At 41.9% G+C, this 19483-nt stretch overlaps 2 protein-coding genes across 11 annotated transcripts; one reads left to right on the top strand and one right to left on the bottom strand.

Annotated features, from left to right (window-relative positions):
• Positions 1-498: 498 nt before the first annotated feature.
• Positions 499-10130, bottom strand: kpna5 (karyopherin alpha 5 (importin alpha 6)). Of its 6 annotated transcripts, none has more exons than XM_081723517.1 (15): positions 9388-9469; positions 8081-8194; positions 7836-7972; positions 7503-7604; positions 7060-7159; positions 6870-6964; positions 6625-6756; positions 6195-6283; positions 5722-5821; positions 5391-5554; positions 5182-5260; positions 4808-4933; positions 4148-4279; positions 3249-3423; positions 499-2935 (listed from the first exon to the last, which is right to left on the bottom strand). In XM_081723517.1, exons 2-15 carry the CDS (start codon positions 8085-8087, stop codon positions 2748-2750), a joined length of 1626 nt encoding a protein of 541 aa, XP_081579643.1. In that variant the 5' UTR covers positions 8088-8194; positions 9388-9469; the 3' UTR covers positions 499-2747. The 6 variants fall into 6 exon arrangements, with proteins under 6 accessions (XP_081579643.1, XP_081579644.1, XP_081579647.1 ...); XM_081723518.1 differs by having other exon boundaries at positions 9380-9428; XM_081723521.1 differs by lacking the exons at positions 8081-8194; positions 9388-9469 and adding an exon at positions 10000-10130.
• Positions 9524-17916, top strand: zufsp (zinc finger containing ubiquitin peptidase 1). Of its 5 annotated transcripts, XM_081723515.1 has the most exons (11): positions 9524-10218; positions 10327-10486; positions 10594-10695; positions 11864-11971; positions 12205-12314; positions 14043-14211; positions 15846-16043; positions 16561-16723; positions 16857-17020; positions 17277-17497; positions 17705-17916. In XM_081723515.1, exons 1-11 carry the CDS (start codon positions 9940-9942, stop codon positions 17750-17752), a joined length of 1722 nt encoding a protein of 573 aa, XP_081579641.1. In that variant the 5' UTR covers positions 9524-9939; the 3' UTR covers positions 17753-17916. The 5 variants fall into 5 exon arrangements, with proteins under 5 accessions (XP_081579641.1, XP_081579639.1, XP_081579640.1 ...); XM_081723513.1 differs by having other exon boundaries at positions 9524-10486; positions 16953-17020; XM_081723514.1 differs by having other exon boundaries at positions 9524-10486; positions 16956-17020.
• The last annotated feature ends 1567 nt before the right edge of the window (positions 17917-19483 follow it).

The following is a 19483-nucleotide window of genomic DNA, read 5'->3' on the forward strand; positions in this document are numbered from 1 at the left end:
AGACCGTTACACATTAATTCAATTAAAGTAACTACATATCAACACTATAGAGATTCTGTACTTTTCAAAACGTGTGCCGCCATTTATGAGACCAGTTCTGTGGAGCATGAACTGATTCATTTGACAAAATATAAAGCAACTTGATTTTTCTTCATCACATGAGCTGCACATTATATAATCACTTTCATAAATATTGTTTGCTCTTCTTTGGTAGTAAAAATGACTTCTTGTTCCTTTAAATGTGTGGTAGTGGCAAGTACTAAGGATCTGTAGTGCTTCTCAAGAAGACTAACAAATTGTCTGGGTGAGGTTCATATCACACTTTATAAAGAAACAGAAAAATTTCTCAAATAAAACAATTTTGTAAAACTTCGAATATGCCAGCTCTTCAGAAATGATCCCTGATTAGCAACCACTGTATATAAACATGTATAACACATTTTTTAAGTTTTACTGAACAATTTGTGACTGCAAAGTTTTTGGACAACTCAGACTTGGGCCTGTCAGCACACCAAGTTTTAATTAAATCATTACTGTTGATCTAACAGATATCATTTACATCACCTAGATGTAAGACTATATCTAGTGAGAGTCACAGTCAGTCAAAATCCCCAAACATGGCCCTAATCCAAAAGCAACAACAGCCATAACCCAACCCCAAATAAAGCCAAATCAGACACCCTAACTCTCATCCAGCACCAATCAACTCATCTCAAACCCTAAACTAAGCTCACTCCAAGTCAGTCTGAAACACTTTTCGATGTTAAACACTTTATTTGTTCTACATCATTTTACACAATTTCGACATTCTTGAGAAAACTGATGTCCTCTACACTGCAGCTCTGCACCATCCACTTGAAACACCAAATTAACCCAAAAAAAGCAACCCAAACCTGAAAAAAGTTGTACAAATATGAGAAATATTAGAAAACTATACACCATCAAATGTGCTTGTTTTACAACCTTAACATATTCACTCATCCCCAACTGGGTTGATAAAACTGAATTTCATTGCTAAACGAGTGTTGATTTCATTCAACAGAGATAAGCATGCCATAACTTGTGGTTTTTAGATAAATTAGAGCAAACTGAAACTAAATAGTCCAAGATAAAGAACACAGACCAGATGGTGGAGATCTTTTACAAGCTTGGAAAATGGAAGTTGCACATCAAGCATTTGCCATTTGCAAAGGGCAAAAACAACATGCCCCTTAAAGGGGGCAGGTGGGTTAGGACTGGACAGGGGTTACAATACAACAGCAAACCCTTTTTGGTGTGCTTTCATACAAAGTCCAGCATTAGTATTTGATAACCTTGAGCAATCTCATGTTTATTCATTGAATATATAAATTCCAGTCCAAGTTAATCTCAGCATTTCCTACTGATGTCACATCTTATAACATGAGTCAAAACCAATAAAACCAATGAAGCCATAGAAGGATTGAGATTTTAAGAACAGATAAACACAATAACCCTTGATAAACTTCAAATTAGATGCAGTTCCCACACAATTCCTTGGAAAACAGGAGAGTGATGGAGATACAGAACAGACTGAACGTGCACGGTCATGTGACCATGCTTAAATAAGATGCACCATAGCGCTTGGTAAGCCCCAGGATGCTGGAGCAGGGGCAGCAGGTTGCATGCGCGCGTGTGTGGGGGGTGGGGTGTCAGACTCGCACAGACCGAGAGCAGACTGGCCCCACGCAACACGGATCTTAGTCACAATAAATACGACTCCAGAGCTCCAGGTCTCCCAATGTCCACAGCACAGGAGCCAGTGCCACGCTTTCAGTTCGAGAGAGTCACCATGGGCCACCACGAAGAAGTCTCGCACTGGATCTGAGATCATGATAGACATTTGTTTTGTTTGTTTACAAACACAGCATTAGAGAAAGGTGCATGTGATCACAAGTGCGGGCACGCACACAGGCAGGGAAACCTTTCAATTCAAACTTGCCCATGCAAATTCACTCTTTATAGTCCATAACTACTCAGAAGTGGCTCTGACGTGCCATAGGCTATACAGTGGAACACCAGTGTGTATTCAACAAAGGAGAGGACTAAACCGTCAGCATTTACTATGTTGTCAAACACTCTTTTTCCACTGATGATTATAGAGGTAGTTTCACATTTCAAAAAGGGATATGGAGTAAAGTTTCATTTTAGGGACACCAGTGCCAATGTATAGTTGTAATAATAATAATAATAATAATAATAATAATAACAATAACAACAACAACAACAACTTGAAAATGAGGGGGGGGGGGGGACCATACAGTCTTTGCCTCCTCATTACGATATGGAGGCTCACAAAAGAAAAACCACTAGAAGTCTATGTGAGACAGGACGGAGTCACAGCAGAACACTTCGTGTAAGCTCCTCCAGGAAGAGAGACTCCACAAGCCTCCTCATTCACCTGCTCTCCCCTCAGAGAGCCTGGGTCTGGGGGGGCTGCAGAGGTCTCTGGGGCTTGAATAGAGGTCAGCACAGCAGCCACGTCCTCACCCAGAAAGAAATGGGGAGAAAGGGCGGAGCAGAGAGAGAGAGAGAGAAAAAGAGTGAGAGTGAGGTTGTGAGAGCAAGAATTAGAAAGAGAAAGAGAAAGAGAAAGAGAGAGAGAGAGAGAGAGAGAGAGAGAGAGAGAGGTGGAGAGAGAGAGTGAGAGTGTGTGTGAGAGAGTGTGTCAGGGCTCCAATTGAGATGGAAGTGGAACCTGAAGCTTGGCCGGACAGTCCTAGACAAGGTTAAAGCTGGAAGCCCTCCATGGGCCCCTCTGGCTGCTGGAAGATGTACTGGCCCTGGTTCTGATCCACCTGCGGAGCAATGCTGGCATCCTCCTCCTCCACACCAAAGTAGCGTTCAATCAGGTCAAAAGCCTTCTGGTAGATCTCCTGATTCTCATGGCTCTGGAGGAACTCGATCTTATCGAGACCTGTGGCAGAAAATGATGTACCTGCTTACACACCTTATTGGACCAAGTGGCAGGATGTCGAGTAGTGCTGAACATAACAGCTGCCATCTAGTGGAGCATCGCTGTATTGAGTTGCCAGTTAATTGCAGCTAAAAAGAATACCTGATTACAATAAACTGCCTAAACACCCTGTGTGCAAGGGTCTATTTGCAAGAGTGTGGTAGATAACTATAATCAGTCAATTAAAAAATCTTTTAAAAAGAGATTTCTGAAAAGATGTGAAGAAAATGATGTAGAGGTGTGTGTGGGGGCGTGTGCATGTGTGTACACATACCGTAAGCTTCCTCGATGAGCGCACAGTAGGGGTTTATACCGGTGCCGTTTTGTTTAGACTCCTGTTCTCCCAGTCTGAGGATGTTCTCCAGCCCGTTCAGAGCCACCTGCACAATCTTGGAGTCCATCACTGTCAGCAGGTCACACATGGGCTTGATACAGTTCAGAGACACCAGGTACCTGTTGTAAATGTTACAAAACACGGTCAACAATGACTTTCCTGAAAAAATAAAACTTGCTTATTGCATATTTTTGAATGCAAATGTTTTCAGAATTTCTCCATCACTCATAAGTTTTTTGTTAGGGGAAAAAGTCATGTCATTATGTACAGTATGGAAAAGTAGTACCAAGTGGATTTGTTCTATGTTGGCAGACTACTGCTCGAGACTGAAGTGGGATGTTCCTGAGTCCAAATATAGACATTTTAGAAGTATATGTGTACACATTTTAAGAGTAATAACAGCCTTATAATATATAATTAATGTAATATTTAAAAAACATACTTGACAGAAAAATTCTAAAATTGATTTGAATTCAGCATAAAACGTACTATAAAAGGATAACTTATTTTAGTTTGGAAGCAAAAAAGCTCAAATTTCTTTGTGCAATGTTATCAATATAAGCAGAAAGATTTATATGACACATTTTGTGATGGGCCACTTGAAGGTAATGGTGTTGATTTCCTGATTACAGCAGTTTCCATTTTTCAAGCCTTCAGTCTTCAAAACCCTCACCAGGCGGCAACGATTCCATTCATGACACTCATAACAGGGCCAGAAACAAAATGTTCTGATTTGTGGACAAACGGCTGAAGCTGTGCTTTCAGGCCATTTCATATTCATCCTTGATGAAATGACTAGGTCACAGTCATTTCAATACTTTGGAAAGAGGAAGCAGGAGGTACCTGATCTGCTCAGGAGTGCCTCCACTGGTGGCATTGGTTATCGCCCACGCTGCCTCCTTCCTGGTGCGAAACTCTGCCTTCTGCAGGATCTCAATCAGAACGGGGAAGATGTTGGCATCAATCACCGTCTGCAAAAGGTAAATTAAAGCCATTCCACATTAGAACCAATTCAAAGCCTCTTATGTAACCATAAGCTTCTACACTAGATTAACCTGTCCAAGCAACCTCCCTAGTGGTAGACTTGTCACATTAGAAACAAATGTTTATGCTACCCAAACATGCATGTTCATATTTGCCACTGTATAAAATATGTTACTTCTGTATGCTGTCATGTAGATTATTAAATAAAATCATGTAAAATCTTCATTATTCATTTCTTCAGGTTCATAAATCACTTCTTTATATCAGAAATGTATCCATTTTGGCAGATCACTTTTTTCAGATCAAAATAAGGACATTAACAGCATTTTGTGAACTTGTTACTGCTCGTGTAGCTTGAAGCAAAAAAAATAAATTGTTGTTTAATAAATTGTTCGCTCTTTACACTATGATACTTCCTTTATAGCAGTTTTACAGAGGTGACCTTCAGACAGCGTTGGTGTTGGTGTTGGATCCTAAGTGGCCTGAACCTGTGAAAATGTCCTTCTCCCCAGTACCTGGATCTGTGCCCTGTTTCCTGCTGTGATGTTGGAAACCGTCCAACAGGCCTCTTTCTTGATGGACTCCTTAGGGCTACTCAACAGGTGAAGCAGGCAGGGTAGCGCTGAGCAGTTCAAAATCACCTACACATATACAGGCAAACCCACATGCACAGTTGTGTATCAGAATGGAGATATTGTGATGACTTGAGCAAAAATTGGCAAAAAGAAATGATTTGGCTGTTTGTTTTTTAATTGCAAAGTACCTTAACACATGCAAAGGTGTGAGAGCTGCTACTAAGTACACTAATACATGAAGCACAGCACTCAGACACCGAGATCCAGCAAGTAGCGGAAATGAGCATGGGAGATAAAGAAAGGCTCTTCTCTACCTGAGTCTGAATATCATCCCCTGTCACAATGTTGCCCACAGCCCTGAGAGCCGGAGACACCACCTTATAATCACTGTGCCTAAGAAGGAACAGAAGAGACAAAGCTCAGAACTAACGCATATGCACACAGGCACACACAGAAGGCCCTCAAGAAATTTTTCAACCATGAGACAGTGTGGGAAAACAGTGTAATGGTGCATGTGCCTCACATAAGCAGCTCGACCAGTCTGCGGCATACTCCAGAGTCGATGACAGCCTGGATTTTGTCATTGGGACCATCAGACAGGTAGGAGAGTGCCCAGCAAGCGTCTGCCAGCACATCTGGATCACCGCTGAACAGCAGTCTGGACAGCACGCTCAGACATGGTGATACCTGAGACAGCATGATACAATGACAGCATAGTGAAGGAGTGCATGGATACCCATCTTTTTTTGGACATTGAGGTTTGGTAAAGGTGACCGTATTGTACAAGAGCACACACTCCCCAGGACACAGAAAGCGCTGAGGAAGCAGTTTCACCTACAGCTCCTTTTACACACCTTAGCAAAGTCTGGGGGAGGATTTTTGCCTCTGCATAGATTGGACAATGCCCACACAGCATTCCGCGTTGTAGTGAGACGATTGGATTTTGCAAGTAACCTAGAGAGAGAGAGAGAGAGCTAGAGATGTGGGCTCCAGGCAAGACAGAGAGACTCACACAGTTTGGGAAGCAGCAGTACAAGCCAACCAGACAACAAGAGCAGAACACTCTTTGATTTCCTAAGATGCACTAACTTATAAACCATATACATTATCACCAACTGCACATTGATATGAGTGCATCATATAGGCATTCCTAAACATGTGCACTGGGAAGCACATAGCACTAGAAGTGCTGTGTGCTAAGGGGAGCATGCTGGCAGTGTGCCAGAGCAGTGTCCCCTCCACACAGGAACACTGCAGCCCCTGCTGCCATTAGCATTAACAAGCTCATTGGGATGGGGAGGCATGTGTCTGTTCCAACTGGACTCACTGCTGTAGGGACGGGAGGATGCCGCAATTCAGTACAAAGTCTCTGCACTCGGCATTGTCCCCTGCTATATTTCCCAGTGCCCAGACAGCCTGCAAAAGCAGACAGAAACTGGATTAATGCTGTATTAGTTTAATGATGTTAAACAAGACATCTGCAAATTGCTTACTACTAAACTAAGTATTAAACTAACCATGGCTATATTGCACATTAGTCAAACAAATATTGTGAAATTAGATGCCGTTAAATTAACTATTGCTAAATTAAGTACAATTAGACTAGTCATTAACAACCTAGCCACAACTACACTAGTGAAAATCAACTAAGTTGTGATCAACTATCTATTGCTGTCCTAGATACTGTTAAGTGGTAGGACCTAGCTCAGCTGAAGCTGCTACTACTAAATGAGCCCCTGCTAAGTTAGGCAGGTCACCTGCTCCTGAACGTCTTCATACTCCGAGTTGAGAAGCTCAATGAAAATGGGCACGGCTCCTGTCTCGATCACCACCTTGGTGTGCAGGAATGTCCCCGATGCGATGTTGGTCAAGGCCCAAGCAGCTTCGAACTGTCCGTGGCACAATACAAGCCATTAGCCACTGGGCTTCAGCCACATTTCCTATAGTCTAAACTCTTCCCTAAACCTGCATACATCGCATACATTTCTCTCATAATGCTTACCTGAAGGGTACAGTTGTCACTTCTCTTCAGGAACTCTACAAACCTGCTGACAACCCCTGGTGTGAGAATGACCTCATCAATAGGAGGGTTGGGTTCTGTGAAACAGTCAATAAGTGCAAGTTCACTTAAACTGTTTCAGCATGTTATGAGTGTCAATTATAATACAGTCCAAGCCAAATAAAGCATGAACCTTTGGAAAGTAATTTCCTGAATTTTTGGGTCGCTATTAGCTGCTGGTCTGGGTCTTCAGAGAAGATCATCTGAACCATGTCTTGAGTTATAACTCCTTCCTACAAGCATAAACACAACAGAATTTAAACTTGCATGTAGCTCTTCCTATAGTTTATATTTATGGCATTTAACTAACGCTTCAAACCAAAGCAACTTATAATTATGACTGAGAACAATTTGAGTAATTGTGGGTTAAGGGCCTTGCTCAGGTGCCCAACAGTGGCAACTTGGCAGCCTTCTGATTACTAGTCAAGTACCTTAACTACTGAGCTACCACTGCCCATAGCTGTCATTCAACAGGTCTCATTACATAGCCAAAGAGAAAACACAGAATGCAGAGCTAGTAGAAAAGCACTAGCATAAAGTCTCAAGTATAACTCGGACTGCAAAGACAATACTTACTGCAGATACTGGGACAGTAGAACTGACATCAGGATCCTGAATGGGACATGCGAACATGGCCTCATCGCTTGACGGCACACACACATTCCGCCTCTTGAACAGCTGGGATTGTGGATCAAGACTCGCCATTACATTTAACACTGGCATGTCAAAATAAGTTTCATACGACCGCATCTTCTCTTATAAATACTTTTACTAAAAATGAAAGCTAGCAGTGACCAAGGTGCATGAAATGGGGGCTTCTTAACAGGCTCACACAAGCTTTCAGGCTTACTCAGCATTTCTGGATGATCTACAGCAAGAGACTGGCCATGTAGTACATGAAAAGCCTACCTGTTCCTCTCTCTTTTGCTTGCGAAGCTGGATACCCTCCTCCTCCCTGCGTCTGCGCATCTCCTGTGGATTTAGAGCCTTGTTCTTGTAGCTCTTCATTCGATAATTGTCTTTGCCTGGACTTGCCATTGTGGCTTCTGTTGTCAAAAAGGGTAAACAAATCAGATTTGTATAAACGCACGTACACTGTGTTTGCCCATATCCCCCTTTACACTGCACACATACTTGGAGTAAACATGCCTTACCACTCATTTCCAAACAGAAGAAAAGCAGTAGAATATCCCATTTAAGAAACTTGAGAAATACAAAGCCAATATATTCTCAATATTTCCCTGATGGCATCAGGATTTCCCACGAACCTACATTTTAATTCAAAACAGGAATGAAAGCATAACCTTTAAACAAGTGTACCTTGATGCTACGTTGGGTAGACTAATAACTACTGAACATCAGCACTGTTTCAGAAAAACACTGAGTCATGCCACTTGACCACTGCCTTAAAGTGTCAATGTTGACAACACCAAACTTCCATGAAACAAAGTTTCCTTTTATTAAACAGATTTTCTTAACACTTTAAACAATAACCCTTTCCAGCTGGAGGGTATTATGACTATTTACTGTTGCTTATACACAGGCATCATTAAACCTGAAGCCACAGGTACAGCACTGGGGTCTTTCTGACAGGGTTCTCAGAGTCCAGTGTTTATTCTGTTCTCACACGCCTGATTTAGTGTATTATAATTAGAGCATAAAACACTAGACCTAGCAGGACTGTTTCTGAGTAATGACTCTGTGCAAAACAGTCCTTTTATTCTGACTCTACCTAGGGTGGCCATAACATTAGCTACAGTTTTTACTGTTTCCACTGGTCTTATAATTAGAAGGTGAGCCGTATCGTGTGGCTAACAGGCTATTATACCGCGGAGGCAGAAAGTGCTGTGGCTCGACAGAACTGGAACTGCAAAAGATTGCACACTGCAAAATGTCGCTAGCTAGCTAACTTTAAGATGATAAATAAACGGAGTATTACAATCTTTGTGTTACAGTGTACAAGGCGTTTAAGGCGTGTTGGGTGACTTTACTGAACAGAATTATTTTTAACAAATTGGTAAGACAACACAGCAATCTTAGGTTAGCATGCTCGCTATCAACATCTGGCTAGTAGGTGGGGCAATCAAGTTTACCAGTCTTGCCATTACACCAAATGCCTACGTGTGAGATTGTCTAAAGCTAAAACATGATTATTGTAAGCATCCATAACTAATATCTTCGTTTCAGTTTTGGTAAATTCGAACTGAAAAACGTGACATCTGCTTATCAGGTATTACTACGGCAGCCAGCAGACCTGTCGAGCCAGCTAGCGTTAGCTAATAAACTATCCCGTGTTCGCTATCCTATCAGCTAGCTAACTAGCTAGCAAGCTACGTCACGACAGATTCACAGCTCGGCTCTGCACACGACTTCATTCTAAATTCCCAGCAGGGTAAACCCCTACATCTCTGAATGACGGACAGTAAAAGGCTTGGATGCTAAATTACGCTCACCCATTCACCTTTAGTAAACAGCTGTGTGTGTGTTTTAATCCCTTCTCACAACCTTCCCGAATTACTCCAATTGAGGAGAGCAATATGGCGTCAATAAGTTATGGACGCTAAACGTCATTTCCCCTCTCGAGGCGCAAGTCATGAATGGGAAATGAAAACGACTAGCTCAGCTAGCTAGTAATAGCTACTTCTTAAAGAACAACAGGTTCGAAACTCCTGATATAACTAGCTATGTAATTTACCTATAAGTTTTAGATATACAGGAGGCATTTCTGAATCGTTATTCATAATACCGATATTACGGGATCCACCTGAATCGAGTTAGCTCCTGCTGTTTTTAGCTAACGATGTCAGCTAGAACGATGTAGGTTAGCTAACTGGTTAGCTAGCAAAAGAACTGTAGCTACTGTTGTTTATCAACCTAACTAAACTATCACACTCAGTCTTAAATCGATTAGTCAGTTAGCTACCCTACGTGATTGTCTTTTCATTTTGTAAGCCTTTTAGAATCACCTACCAGCTGCCGTTTTTTGTTTGTTTACCTCGGAAGGTCTTCTGCCATGCCTTTCTGTGAAATCTGTAGTGAAGTGCTTGAATCTGACTCAGACATGAGAACTCACCTTCTCCTGAGCCACCTGGAAAATGAAATGAGTTGTCCGTTCTGCTCACTGTCAGGTGTCTCTTATGACGACCTACACTTTCACATCTGCACAGCACATAAAGAGACGGACTCGCAGCACTCTGTTGTCCCCAGTGCTACAGGCAATGCGCGTAGAAGCTCAGCTGTAACCGAGATTACAATAACCAGTGCTAAAGGGACATCGGAGTATTCACCAGCTGTACGTAAGAAAAGGGTAACCCAGGCTTCCTCAGAGGCTTCTGGTCATCATGCACTTTGTCTGAAGAATGGGGCAACTGCTTCTAATGCAGGGACTGCACTTACGCAGGGAGCCACATCCAGGGAAGAGGCATCACGCACTGCAGTAGCTGCTCCGAGCAGAACTAAAAAGCCACTCAGACATGCACCCAATTTCCTCGGTCGACAGGCTCAGGAGGAACCATCTAAACATCACAAATCAAAACAGCAACATCTGTCTTCTAAGAAAGGTGCTCTTCAGGCAGATGATCATTTAATGAATAGTCAGAACATGAAGTAGTGGCTTTCAACTGGATATCTTTGATTTTGTGGGTCCATTCTCTGTGATGTGTTTTAGGACATAAGTTCACATGTCCCATGTGCACTCTAGTCTGCGCTGACTGCTTCATTCTTCAGGAACACGTGGAGCTGCATCTCCAGGATCAGGCCGAATGTGAAGGTGGTTAACTGTTACTAGCTCTCACCCCATCCTACTAACACAACACACAGTGAAATGAAATTACAGTAAAGGTAAAATATTCTGCAGCTGCAGAATGCCTATTACTAGTCAAAATCAGTTTTATTGTCATTCCTTCTCACCACATACATGTTCATTAAGGAACAAAATATAGTTTCTTAAGGACTTGGTGCTACATTTAACAGGTGCTGGCAGCAGACAGCATTGCAAGCAGACAATAAATACGATGAACATAACTGCAGTATTTAATAGACTATGCAAATATACAATAAATGATATAGATCTTTATACAAAAGTTTTAGTGGGTAATAGGGTGAGCAGATTACTATTTTACATGAATATTCTGTGAATGTTGATGCCTTGTCATAAACCATAGCAGCTTTTCACTCTCAGAAACATAGTCTGTGTACAGATTAAAGTGTAATTTCAAGTGTGAAGTGAGTATAGTGGGTAGTGCAATAGATGTCAAAATCCAAATGAGGTAACAGTTCAGTTTGAATATATAAGTCTGATATATAAACAGAAGAAACTTTACATATCTAGAAGACTTGGCCCAGATGTCTAGAAGGGAGGGTTGTAAACAGTTCATATGGTGGATGAGGGAGATCCTTCCTGATGCTACTGGGTTTCCTTATACATAACCGTCGACATACTTTATATGTCCTTGATTGCACGAAAACTCGTAATGTGCTAGGCAGCCTGCACCACCCTCTGCAATGAATTCTTGTCTGAGGCAGAGCAGTTTGTTTACCAGGCAGTAATGCTGCAGGTCAAAATGCTCTTTGTGATGCTTCTGTAGAAGCAATTGAGGATAGGTGTGCACATGCCTTCTTTAGTGTTCTTAGGAAGTAGTGGTGGTGATGAGCTTTCTTGGATAAGCAGCAAGTGTTCAGGGACCACAAGAGGCTGATTGTGACAAGCCCTGCCAGAAACTGCAAGCTGTTTCCACTGCAGTTTTGTTGATGAGGAGGAGCACTTGCGTTCCTAGTTTTAATGTAAGCATCCTTGCTATCCAAGTGAGAAAGGGCCAGTAGTGGCTCTCTGGACAAGTGTCTTTTTCTTGTAGCCACTTTGGTTAGGGTCCAGTTGTGGTGGGATTACTAATTGTTGCAGTGCATATAAATGAGAATAGTTTGTTTGTAATTGGCAGGTGTGCAGAAGTATGAATGTCCGCTGTGTTCTGTGACCTGTGTGGACAGCAGCTCACTGCAGGAGCATGTGGAGCTGCATCTGGAATACGGCCCAACTGCAAGTGAAGGTCCCTTCCCAAAACTCACACTATACACTATACGCTACGCAGCCAGCGCACGTCATAATTATCTTAGATAACATTTGCATATCATTTGAGCAATGAGGCAAGCAGCTTTGTACTGTAGTTTTGGATGAATATACTACAGAGCAGGAAAGGGCTCATTTTGTTCCTTTACCACCACCACTTGTAGGTGTTTACTGGTCTTACTCTAAGATCAGTGCTTTTTATTTTTATTTTAGGGGATTCATGTAGAGACCTAAGGCTGGCCAGGAAGCTACAGGAAGAAGAGGAGCAGAAGAGGAAGGCAGAAGGATCCAGACAGGAAGCTGAGGATTTTAAACAACTACAGGTCAGAATAGCATAAGGGAACATGAATCAAGTTCAAGTTTCGTTTATTTGTCACATACATAGTCATACACAGTATAACTCAGAGTGAAATGGTTTGAGTGCTCTGTCCAAACTGAGGGAAAAAAACAGGGTACATAAGGAAATGTGTGTGTATGTGTAGGTATGTGTGTGTGTGTGTGTGTATATATATATATAAACTATATACACATACAAAAAAATATATATAACAATGTACGTACAATATATGTATATATACACAATGTACAATGTATATATGGATATGTGGATATATGTGTATGAACATAATGTACAGTTCCAGCTTACAAATTTACATATTTACAGTCACATGGTGGTGGTGGTCCTCACAGTTTCTCAGTTTCCCTGATTCAGGGCCCGAATGGCCTGTGGGAAGAAGCTCCTTTTCAGTCTCTCTGTCTTGGTCTTCAGGGAGCGAAAGCGCTTCCCTGACCTCAACAGAGAGAAGGGCCTATTGTTGGGATGGGTGGGGTCCTTCACAATCCTCCTGGCCTTGGTCACTTGGTATGAGTGATGCGCTCTGCTGAATGCACCACCCTTTGGAGTGCTTGTCTGTCCTGCTTGGTGCTTTTCCCAGACCAGACTGTGATGTTCCCCATGAAGATGCTCTCGATAGTGCAAGTGTAGAAGTTTCTTGCTGCAGTCCACAATCAGCTCCTTTGTCTTGCTGACGTTTAGGAGGAGATTTTTTTTCTGGCACCAGTTTTCCAGGTGTTTAATCTCCTCCAAGTAGGCCCTCTCATTGTTGTCCATGATCAAATCGTCAGCAAACTTGACAATGATGGTGGAGCTGGAAGTGGCTGTGCAGTCGTAGGTGTACAGTGAGTAGAGCAGGGGGCTTAGGACACAACCCTGAGGACCTCCAGTGCTGAAAGTAAGGGTGGATGAGACACAGTTGCCCACCCGTACTGATTGTGGTCTGTCTGTTAGGAAGTTGGAGATCCAGTCGCACAGGGATGTATGCAGTCCTAGATCCTCCAACTTAGTAGTGAGTAGGGAGGGGATGATGGTGTTAAATGCTGAACTGTAGTCTACAAACAGCATTTTAACATAATTACCCCTCCCTTTGTCCAGGTGGGTCAGTGTGGTGTGGAGCAGATGTGCAATTGCATCATCAGTGGAGCGGTTGTGGTGGTATGCAAACTGCAGCGAGTCCATGGAGGCTGGCAGTGAAGATGTGATGAAATCTCTGACAAGCTTCTCAAAGCACTTCATCACGACTGATGTGAGGGCAACAGGGCAGTAGTCATTGACGCCGGAGGGTCGAGGTTTGTTCAGGACGGGGACGATGGTGGATCGCTTGAAGCTGGATGGGACAATACTGAGCGTCAGGGAGAGATTGAAGATACTGAGCATCAGGGAGAGATTGAAGATGTTGGTTTCACTGAGTTATACTGTGTATGACTATGTATGTGACAAATAAACTAAACTTGAACTCGAATACCGGGGCTAGTTGGTCTGCGCAGGCTTTAAGGACTCTCCTGCAGATACCATGTAGAATCGTACTGCTACATGATTAAGAGACGGAGCCCAATAAGGTAGAGTGTCAAAAGCTGGATTTCCCATAAGCATCAATACACCAGTGCAATTTTTCCAATGATCTCATGTTCATCTGTGTTTAACTCATCATAGTGTACAGCAAAGCCTCCACCCTGGATTGAGGCTGACCTCTGCTTGACCCATTATATTGCAGAGACAGTTTGGATTGGATAATGGTGGTGGCTATCGTAGGCAAATGGAGAGGAGCTTGGAGAGAGCTGTGTCGCAAGGGCGCTTGACCCCAGCTGATTTCCACAGAAAGAGGGTGGAGATGATGGAATCTTTGGCCTCAGGGATGGATGATGGGCGAACCCAAACAACAGGTCAGTTCAAGTGCAGTGCAGTGCACTCGCTGAACTGTTGCACAATTTCAGGCTACATGATCAGGGTGTACAAAGTGCACTTTCATAAAATAATGTGATCTACTTTCTTTTGTGTGTCTGATTAAAGTACTTTTTCCTGCCACTGACTGCAGTATCAAATAATGGTTGATTGGATAGGTAGAGTTTTGTTATTTGTTTGCAACTTATTATCAGCTAAAGACCAGAGGAAAACCTGTTAGAGCTGGTTGATTTGCATTTAAGTGATACTGTGATAATTCTGATCGAAAATACATATTCTATAAAGTCAAAGTCAAATTAATTTTTATAGCACTTTTTACAGCAGCCTTTGTCACAAAGCAGCACAAAGGCACCACAACAAAAACAAAATAAGCGATAAAAAACAAAACAAGTAATAAGAAAAAGTGAGCAGTAGAAGTTTCTTCTGGGTTCCTAGAAGTGCTTGTCTGGGTTTAATGAGTGTAAGTGTGTCTGAAACCCATCTGGTGCAGGAACAGCTGCCAGTTCAATCTAGAGCCTTCTCGTTCTGGGATGGGAGGGAACTAGGGCAGTGCAATACATCCGGATTTGTTCTCAAAACAGCTTTGTTGTTCTCACAACTGAATGTTTTGGACAGAAGTCCTTCATCAGGTGTGCAAGCAAAGTGCTTTTGAATTAGTAGTATATATGAAAAGGTAGATGTTTAAATTATAACATTCATTGCATGGGGTTCTAAAGTTCCAAGAGTGTAAGATGAGTTTTCAATTTCATTGCTCCCATGGCAACAATTGGCAATGCAAACATGTGTAATTAATTCAGTGTCCATTTTTAATATAATACCTTGCCACTGGAAACAACAAATCCTTAATTCTGATGGTTTGAATGTGTTCAACAGACCGATCAGCAAGCCTTCTCTTGGTTTCTCCAATGTCAAGCTGATTACAATGTATCTCAGAAATTGTAAGGGTAGAGGTCTGGTATATTGCTCAAAAAATGTTTCTCAACAAATCTGACAAAGAGGTTTGCATAGGATGGTCCCATTGTAGTACCCATACTAACTCCTTATTTTTAATTAATACTTGGAGTCAAAGGTGAAACTGTTACTGTAATATTGCCAAACATTAGAGAAGGTTTATTTTATCGAACATATCAAGAATTGATATAGAATTTCAAAAGCATTTGTAATTTTAAAAATGGAAACTATTGAAAATGTTGATACACTGCCCAGTTCAGTGCTTGGAAAATGCATAATGGCACTTCTTTAATACTTTCATTACATGAATATTCTACACATGCATTATGACATTTAAAGAAACTTTTTCCTTTTTTTTCCGATAATGACACACAAAGTTGCCTATTCAGACAATTCTCATTTGTTCTTTGGGTTTTATTTCTCTTTATAATATGCTTTATTATTCATAATAATGATCTTCGTTCATATACCACTTTTTAAAACATGATTTACAAAGTACTATACAAAAGGATGGTCTTTGTGGGTTTGGCTTACAGTAAAGAGGATCACTTTTGCCTTGTGTACCACAATGTAGATATCTGAGAAACAGCCTGTTTGTGTTCGTCTCCTCACTGTGATGAAATGTGGCTGCTCAAGAGACCAATTTTCCATGTGTACGTGTCAGGGCTGCTTGCAGTTGTGTACGAGTTCTACCAGCGTGAGGCTTGCGCCGGGACCCACGTATGGCTGTGTGCTGACACGGACCACTACTCGACTTCAGCTGGAGACAGAGGATGGGGCTGTGGCTATAGAAATTTCCAGATGCTGCTGTCGTCCCTGCAAAGGATGGAGCAATACAACACTGCACTAAACACCCTGCGAGGTATAGTGCCTGCACCCTGCTGAAACTAATCATATTGATTCATCATTAATATTCATACAGAAGTCGACTGGATACTGGATAAAAACTAAATATGGACTCCTCAGGCACATTCTAGCCTTTTTCAACCTAGGACCCAGGATCACACCAGAATCTAACACTGAAGTATATAATCATTACCATGAACAGAAATTTAGATGCATTAAAAAATGCATAAATCTACAGTTAGAAAAGATCAGTTTGTTTGTAGGTTATAGGGAAACGTGTGGAAATTATTGTTTGTGATAACTGCACATGCGTTACAGATGCAGAAGATAGAGATTAAGTTAAAAAGTGCTGAAATATTCCTTTAAAGAATAAAAATGCAATTTATTCACTTTAAAATTCAACCTCTTCCATATCGGCCATTTTTGTTTTTGTTATTTTACTCCTGTATAAAGTCTCATAAGCTGTTCCTCTCACTCCTGCACTGTGTATGGCTCCCTCCTGACTCCTCATTGTAGTCTTACCTCCCACTTAGGCTCCATTCCCAGCATTCCCCAGGTGCAGGCTCTAATTGAGGCAGCATGGGCTGAGGGTGTGGACCCTCAAGGTGCTTCCCACTTCAGTGGGCGTTTGCAGGGCACCCGTGCCTGGATCGGTGCAACCGAAATCTATGCTGTCCTCACGGCCCACCAAGTCAGGTGCGTCTGCGAGTCCTGACCTCCATGAACACTGTTAGACCTCCTCGAAGGAGGGTGAGGTGTGCGTGCATATGAGATGTGTGTTTCATCAGAGAGTCGTAACAGTTGTTAAGGTTCTCTCACTTCTCCTCAGGGCCCGTATTTTTGACTTCCACCAGCCCACGGGCCCAAGTGGCACACACCCTAAACTGTTTGAGTGGGTGAAAAACTACTTCTCCCTCCCCTCCAGTAGGGGTAGTAGATTACCTCCCAGAGTGGTGAAGACAACTCTACCACCCATCTACCTCCAGCACCAAGGTACAGCAGGATGAGAGATTCTTGGGGCAAACTTGGATTTACTTTTAACATAACCTCACAGAGGTGTGTGAGGGTAATGTGTATAAATGGTCATCATATTGATATATTCAATTCATGATGCAACAGATGTTTGAAAAATACTCTTTATGGGAATTCAAAAGCAAACTGCAGTGGGTGTGGGTGTCTAAGTGTGTAAATGTGTGTGTGTGTGTGTGTGTGTGTGTGTGTGTGTGTGTGTGTGTATGCGCGCTCTCAGGCCACAGTCGCTCCATCGTAGGAGTGGAGCAGAGGAGGAATGGCAGCATGTGTCTGCTGCTGTTGGACCCAGGCTCTTCTCCTGCAGAGATGAGGAAACTGCTCACCCAAAATGCGGCTTCTGCTTCCATCACCCACATGCGCAAGTTCCCTGGCCACCTCAAACACAGGCAGTACCAAATGGTGTTGGTTGAGGGTTTGCTATCCCCAGAGGAGAAACAGGTAACATGCGCCATCTAAGTAGTTCAGTACACTTGAAAGAATTCACAGCAATTATGCAATGTAATAGAGCAAGATTATAATTAACAGTCAGGTTCTCCTGATTGAATGAACACTGTATCAGTGCACCAAAAACAGTTTTGATCAGAACTCAAGTGTTTGATTTTTTTGTTGTTATGAACTTTGTTGAGTGTAACTTTTGTTTTTCAGAACCGTATTCTTAACTCAAAAACTTTACATGCTGAGAGAATTCCCTGAAGTCCCTGTACAAGGACTGGCGAACTAATGGTTTTTACAACTGAAGTCTTCATCCCTGCATTGGATATTATTATTAATAATATTATTATTATTATTACTATCCTGCTTTGCACTGAGTGAATGTGTGATCTTTTTTTAAACAAAATAATAAACATGAAGTTTTATTTTTGTGTAAATGTTACGTTCCAAGCAATTGCAGTTGTGTAACAGTTAGATAAGTAAAAAGCCATGTTTTCCAGCTAAGTGACCTTGTGAAGCTACATGTAATTACTGACACTTTCTTCATTAGTTTTTTCTCTTCCTCTTTCGCAGTAGAAGCACAGCGATCAGCTGTGGAGCATGTGTGTTCATTACCCACTGTGATGGGGGAACAGTTAACACATTTTTTAAATGAAATTCCATTATGCATTGCTTTCATATGCAGTCTTCTCAGACTGTTTAAACCAGACGTGAAGACCAATACGAGTGTATAGTAAGTTCTGCCGGGCTGGGTGAAGAGCTGTAGATTCTGAGCATGTTCAACAGGGATCAGGCTTAACAGCATTTACACTGTGTTTACAGAAATTAACAGATGCTCCTGACCAGAGCAGTTTACAAACTTCTTTCCATAGGCGTTATCCTAGTGCTAGGACATGGTCTAAAGATACCATCAAATTAAAGCCATGTCATGGCTAAGAAGGCAGTGCAGGAAAATACTCTGACAGGAGTCAGGAGATTTGTGTTTTGTTTGTTTGCTTTAAATTAGTATGCATATTAAATAAATGCAGGGTTAGTGATCTTTGAAGTGCTTCTGGATCATTCGTTATCATTTCAGTAAAGATTTGGGTGCTAGAGAAAAGTCTTGAGGTATGTCTTCCCTGTGCTGAGGTGAAGCAGTTCAAGACAAGCTGTACTTGAGTGTGGGATAACACCATTGCTTTCAGGTAGTATGGAACTGGTCCATTTTGAGCTTTATAGATAAGCATCAGTGTTTTAAATCTGATGCTGGCAAGTATAGGAAAGCAGTGATGTGTCTGAACTTCGGAAGTTTGAATTGCACTCTGTTTAAAGTTTTAAACGTGTATAGGAAGGGGCTGTCAAAAGTGAGTTGCTATCTAGGCATGCCGCAATCTGACTCGAAAGTTTATCTGAGGGAAAGAGAAGAGGTCTAAGCACTGACCCTCATGGGCTGCCTATACAGAACCTGCAAGGAACAGATGTGAATACTCTCCATGTCACTACCATGTAAACCACTATCATGCTGAATCAGTGATGTAAGAATAGTGAGGACCCTGTCAAAGGTGGCAAAGAGGTCTAGGAGTGTCAGGACCATTTACAGTTTGGCTAATGTTGCAGCATAATGCTTCTCAGTGAATTGAATGAGAGCAGTTTCTGTAAAGCAGACTGGTTTGGATCCTGGAGTCCGTTCTGTATAAGAAAAAGAAAATCAATAGTAACCAGCATGTTTTAGAGAGAAATAAAAGGAGAAATCCTGGTTGGTAGCTGTGGATATCAAAAGGGTCATGAGTCATTTCAAATTGGGTGTATCGCTGTGGATGATGTTATAGAACCATTTAGGATGGATGTGATAAAGTGGAGGAGGTCGTCTGAAAGATCTTGGAAAGAACAGAAACAGGTGACTGCAAAATAAGACCTTTAATACTATGAACAAAAGAGAAAAAATGAACGTAAACTGTATGGCTGGAGTGCATTTTATAAAAGTAAAGCATTGCGTTTCCTTTCATGCTGCTA

Source organism: Electrophorus electricus, chromosome 11 (assembly GCF_041902795.1).
Source record: "Electrophorus electricus isolate QZ-2024a chromosome 11, ASM4190279v1, whole genome shotgun sequence".
Classification (NCBI taxonomy): Eukaryota; Metazoa; Chordata; class Actinopteri; order Gymnotiformes; family Gymnotidae; genus Electrophorus; species Electrophorus electricus.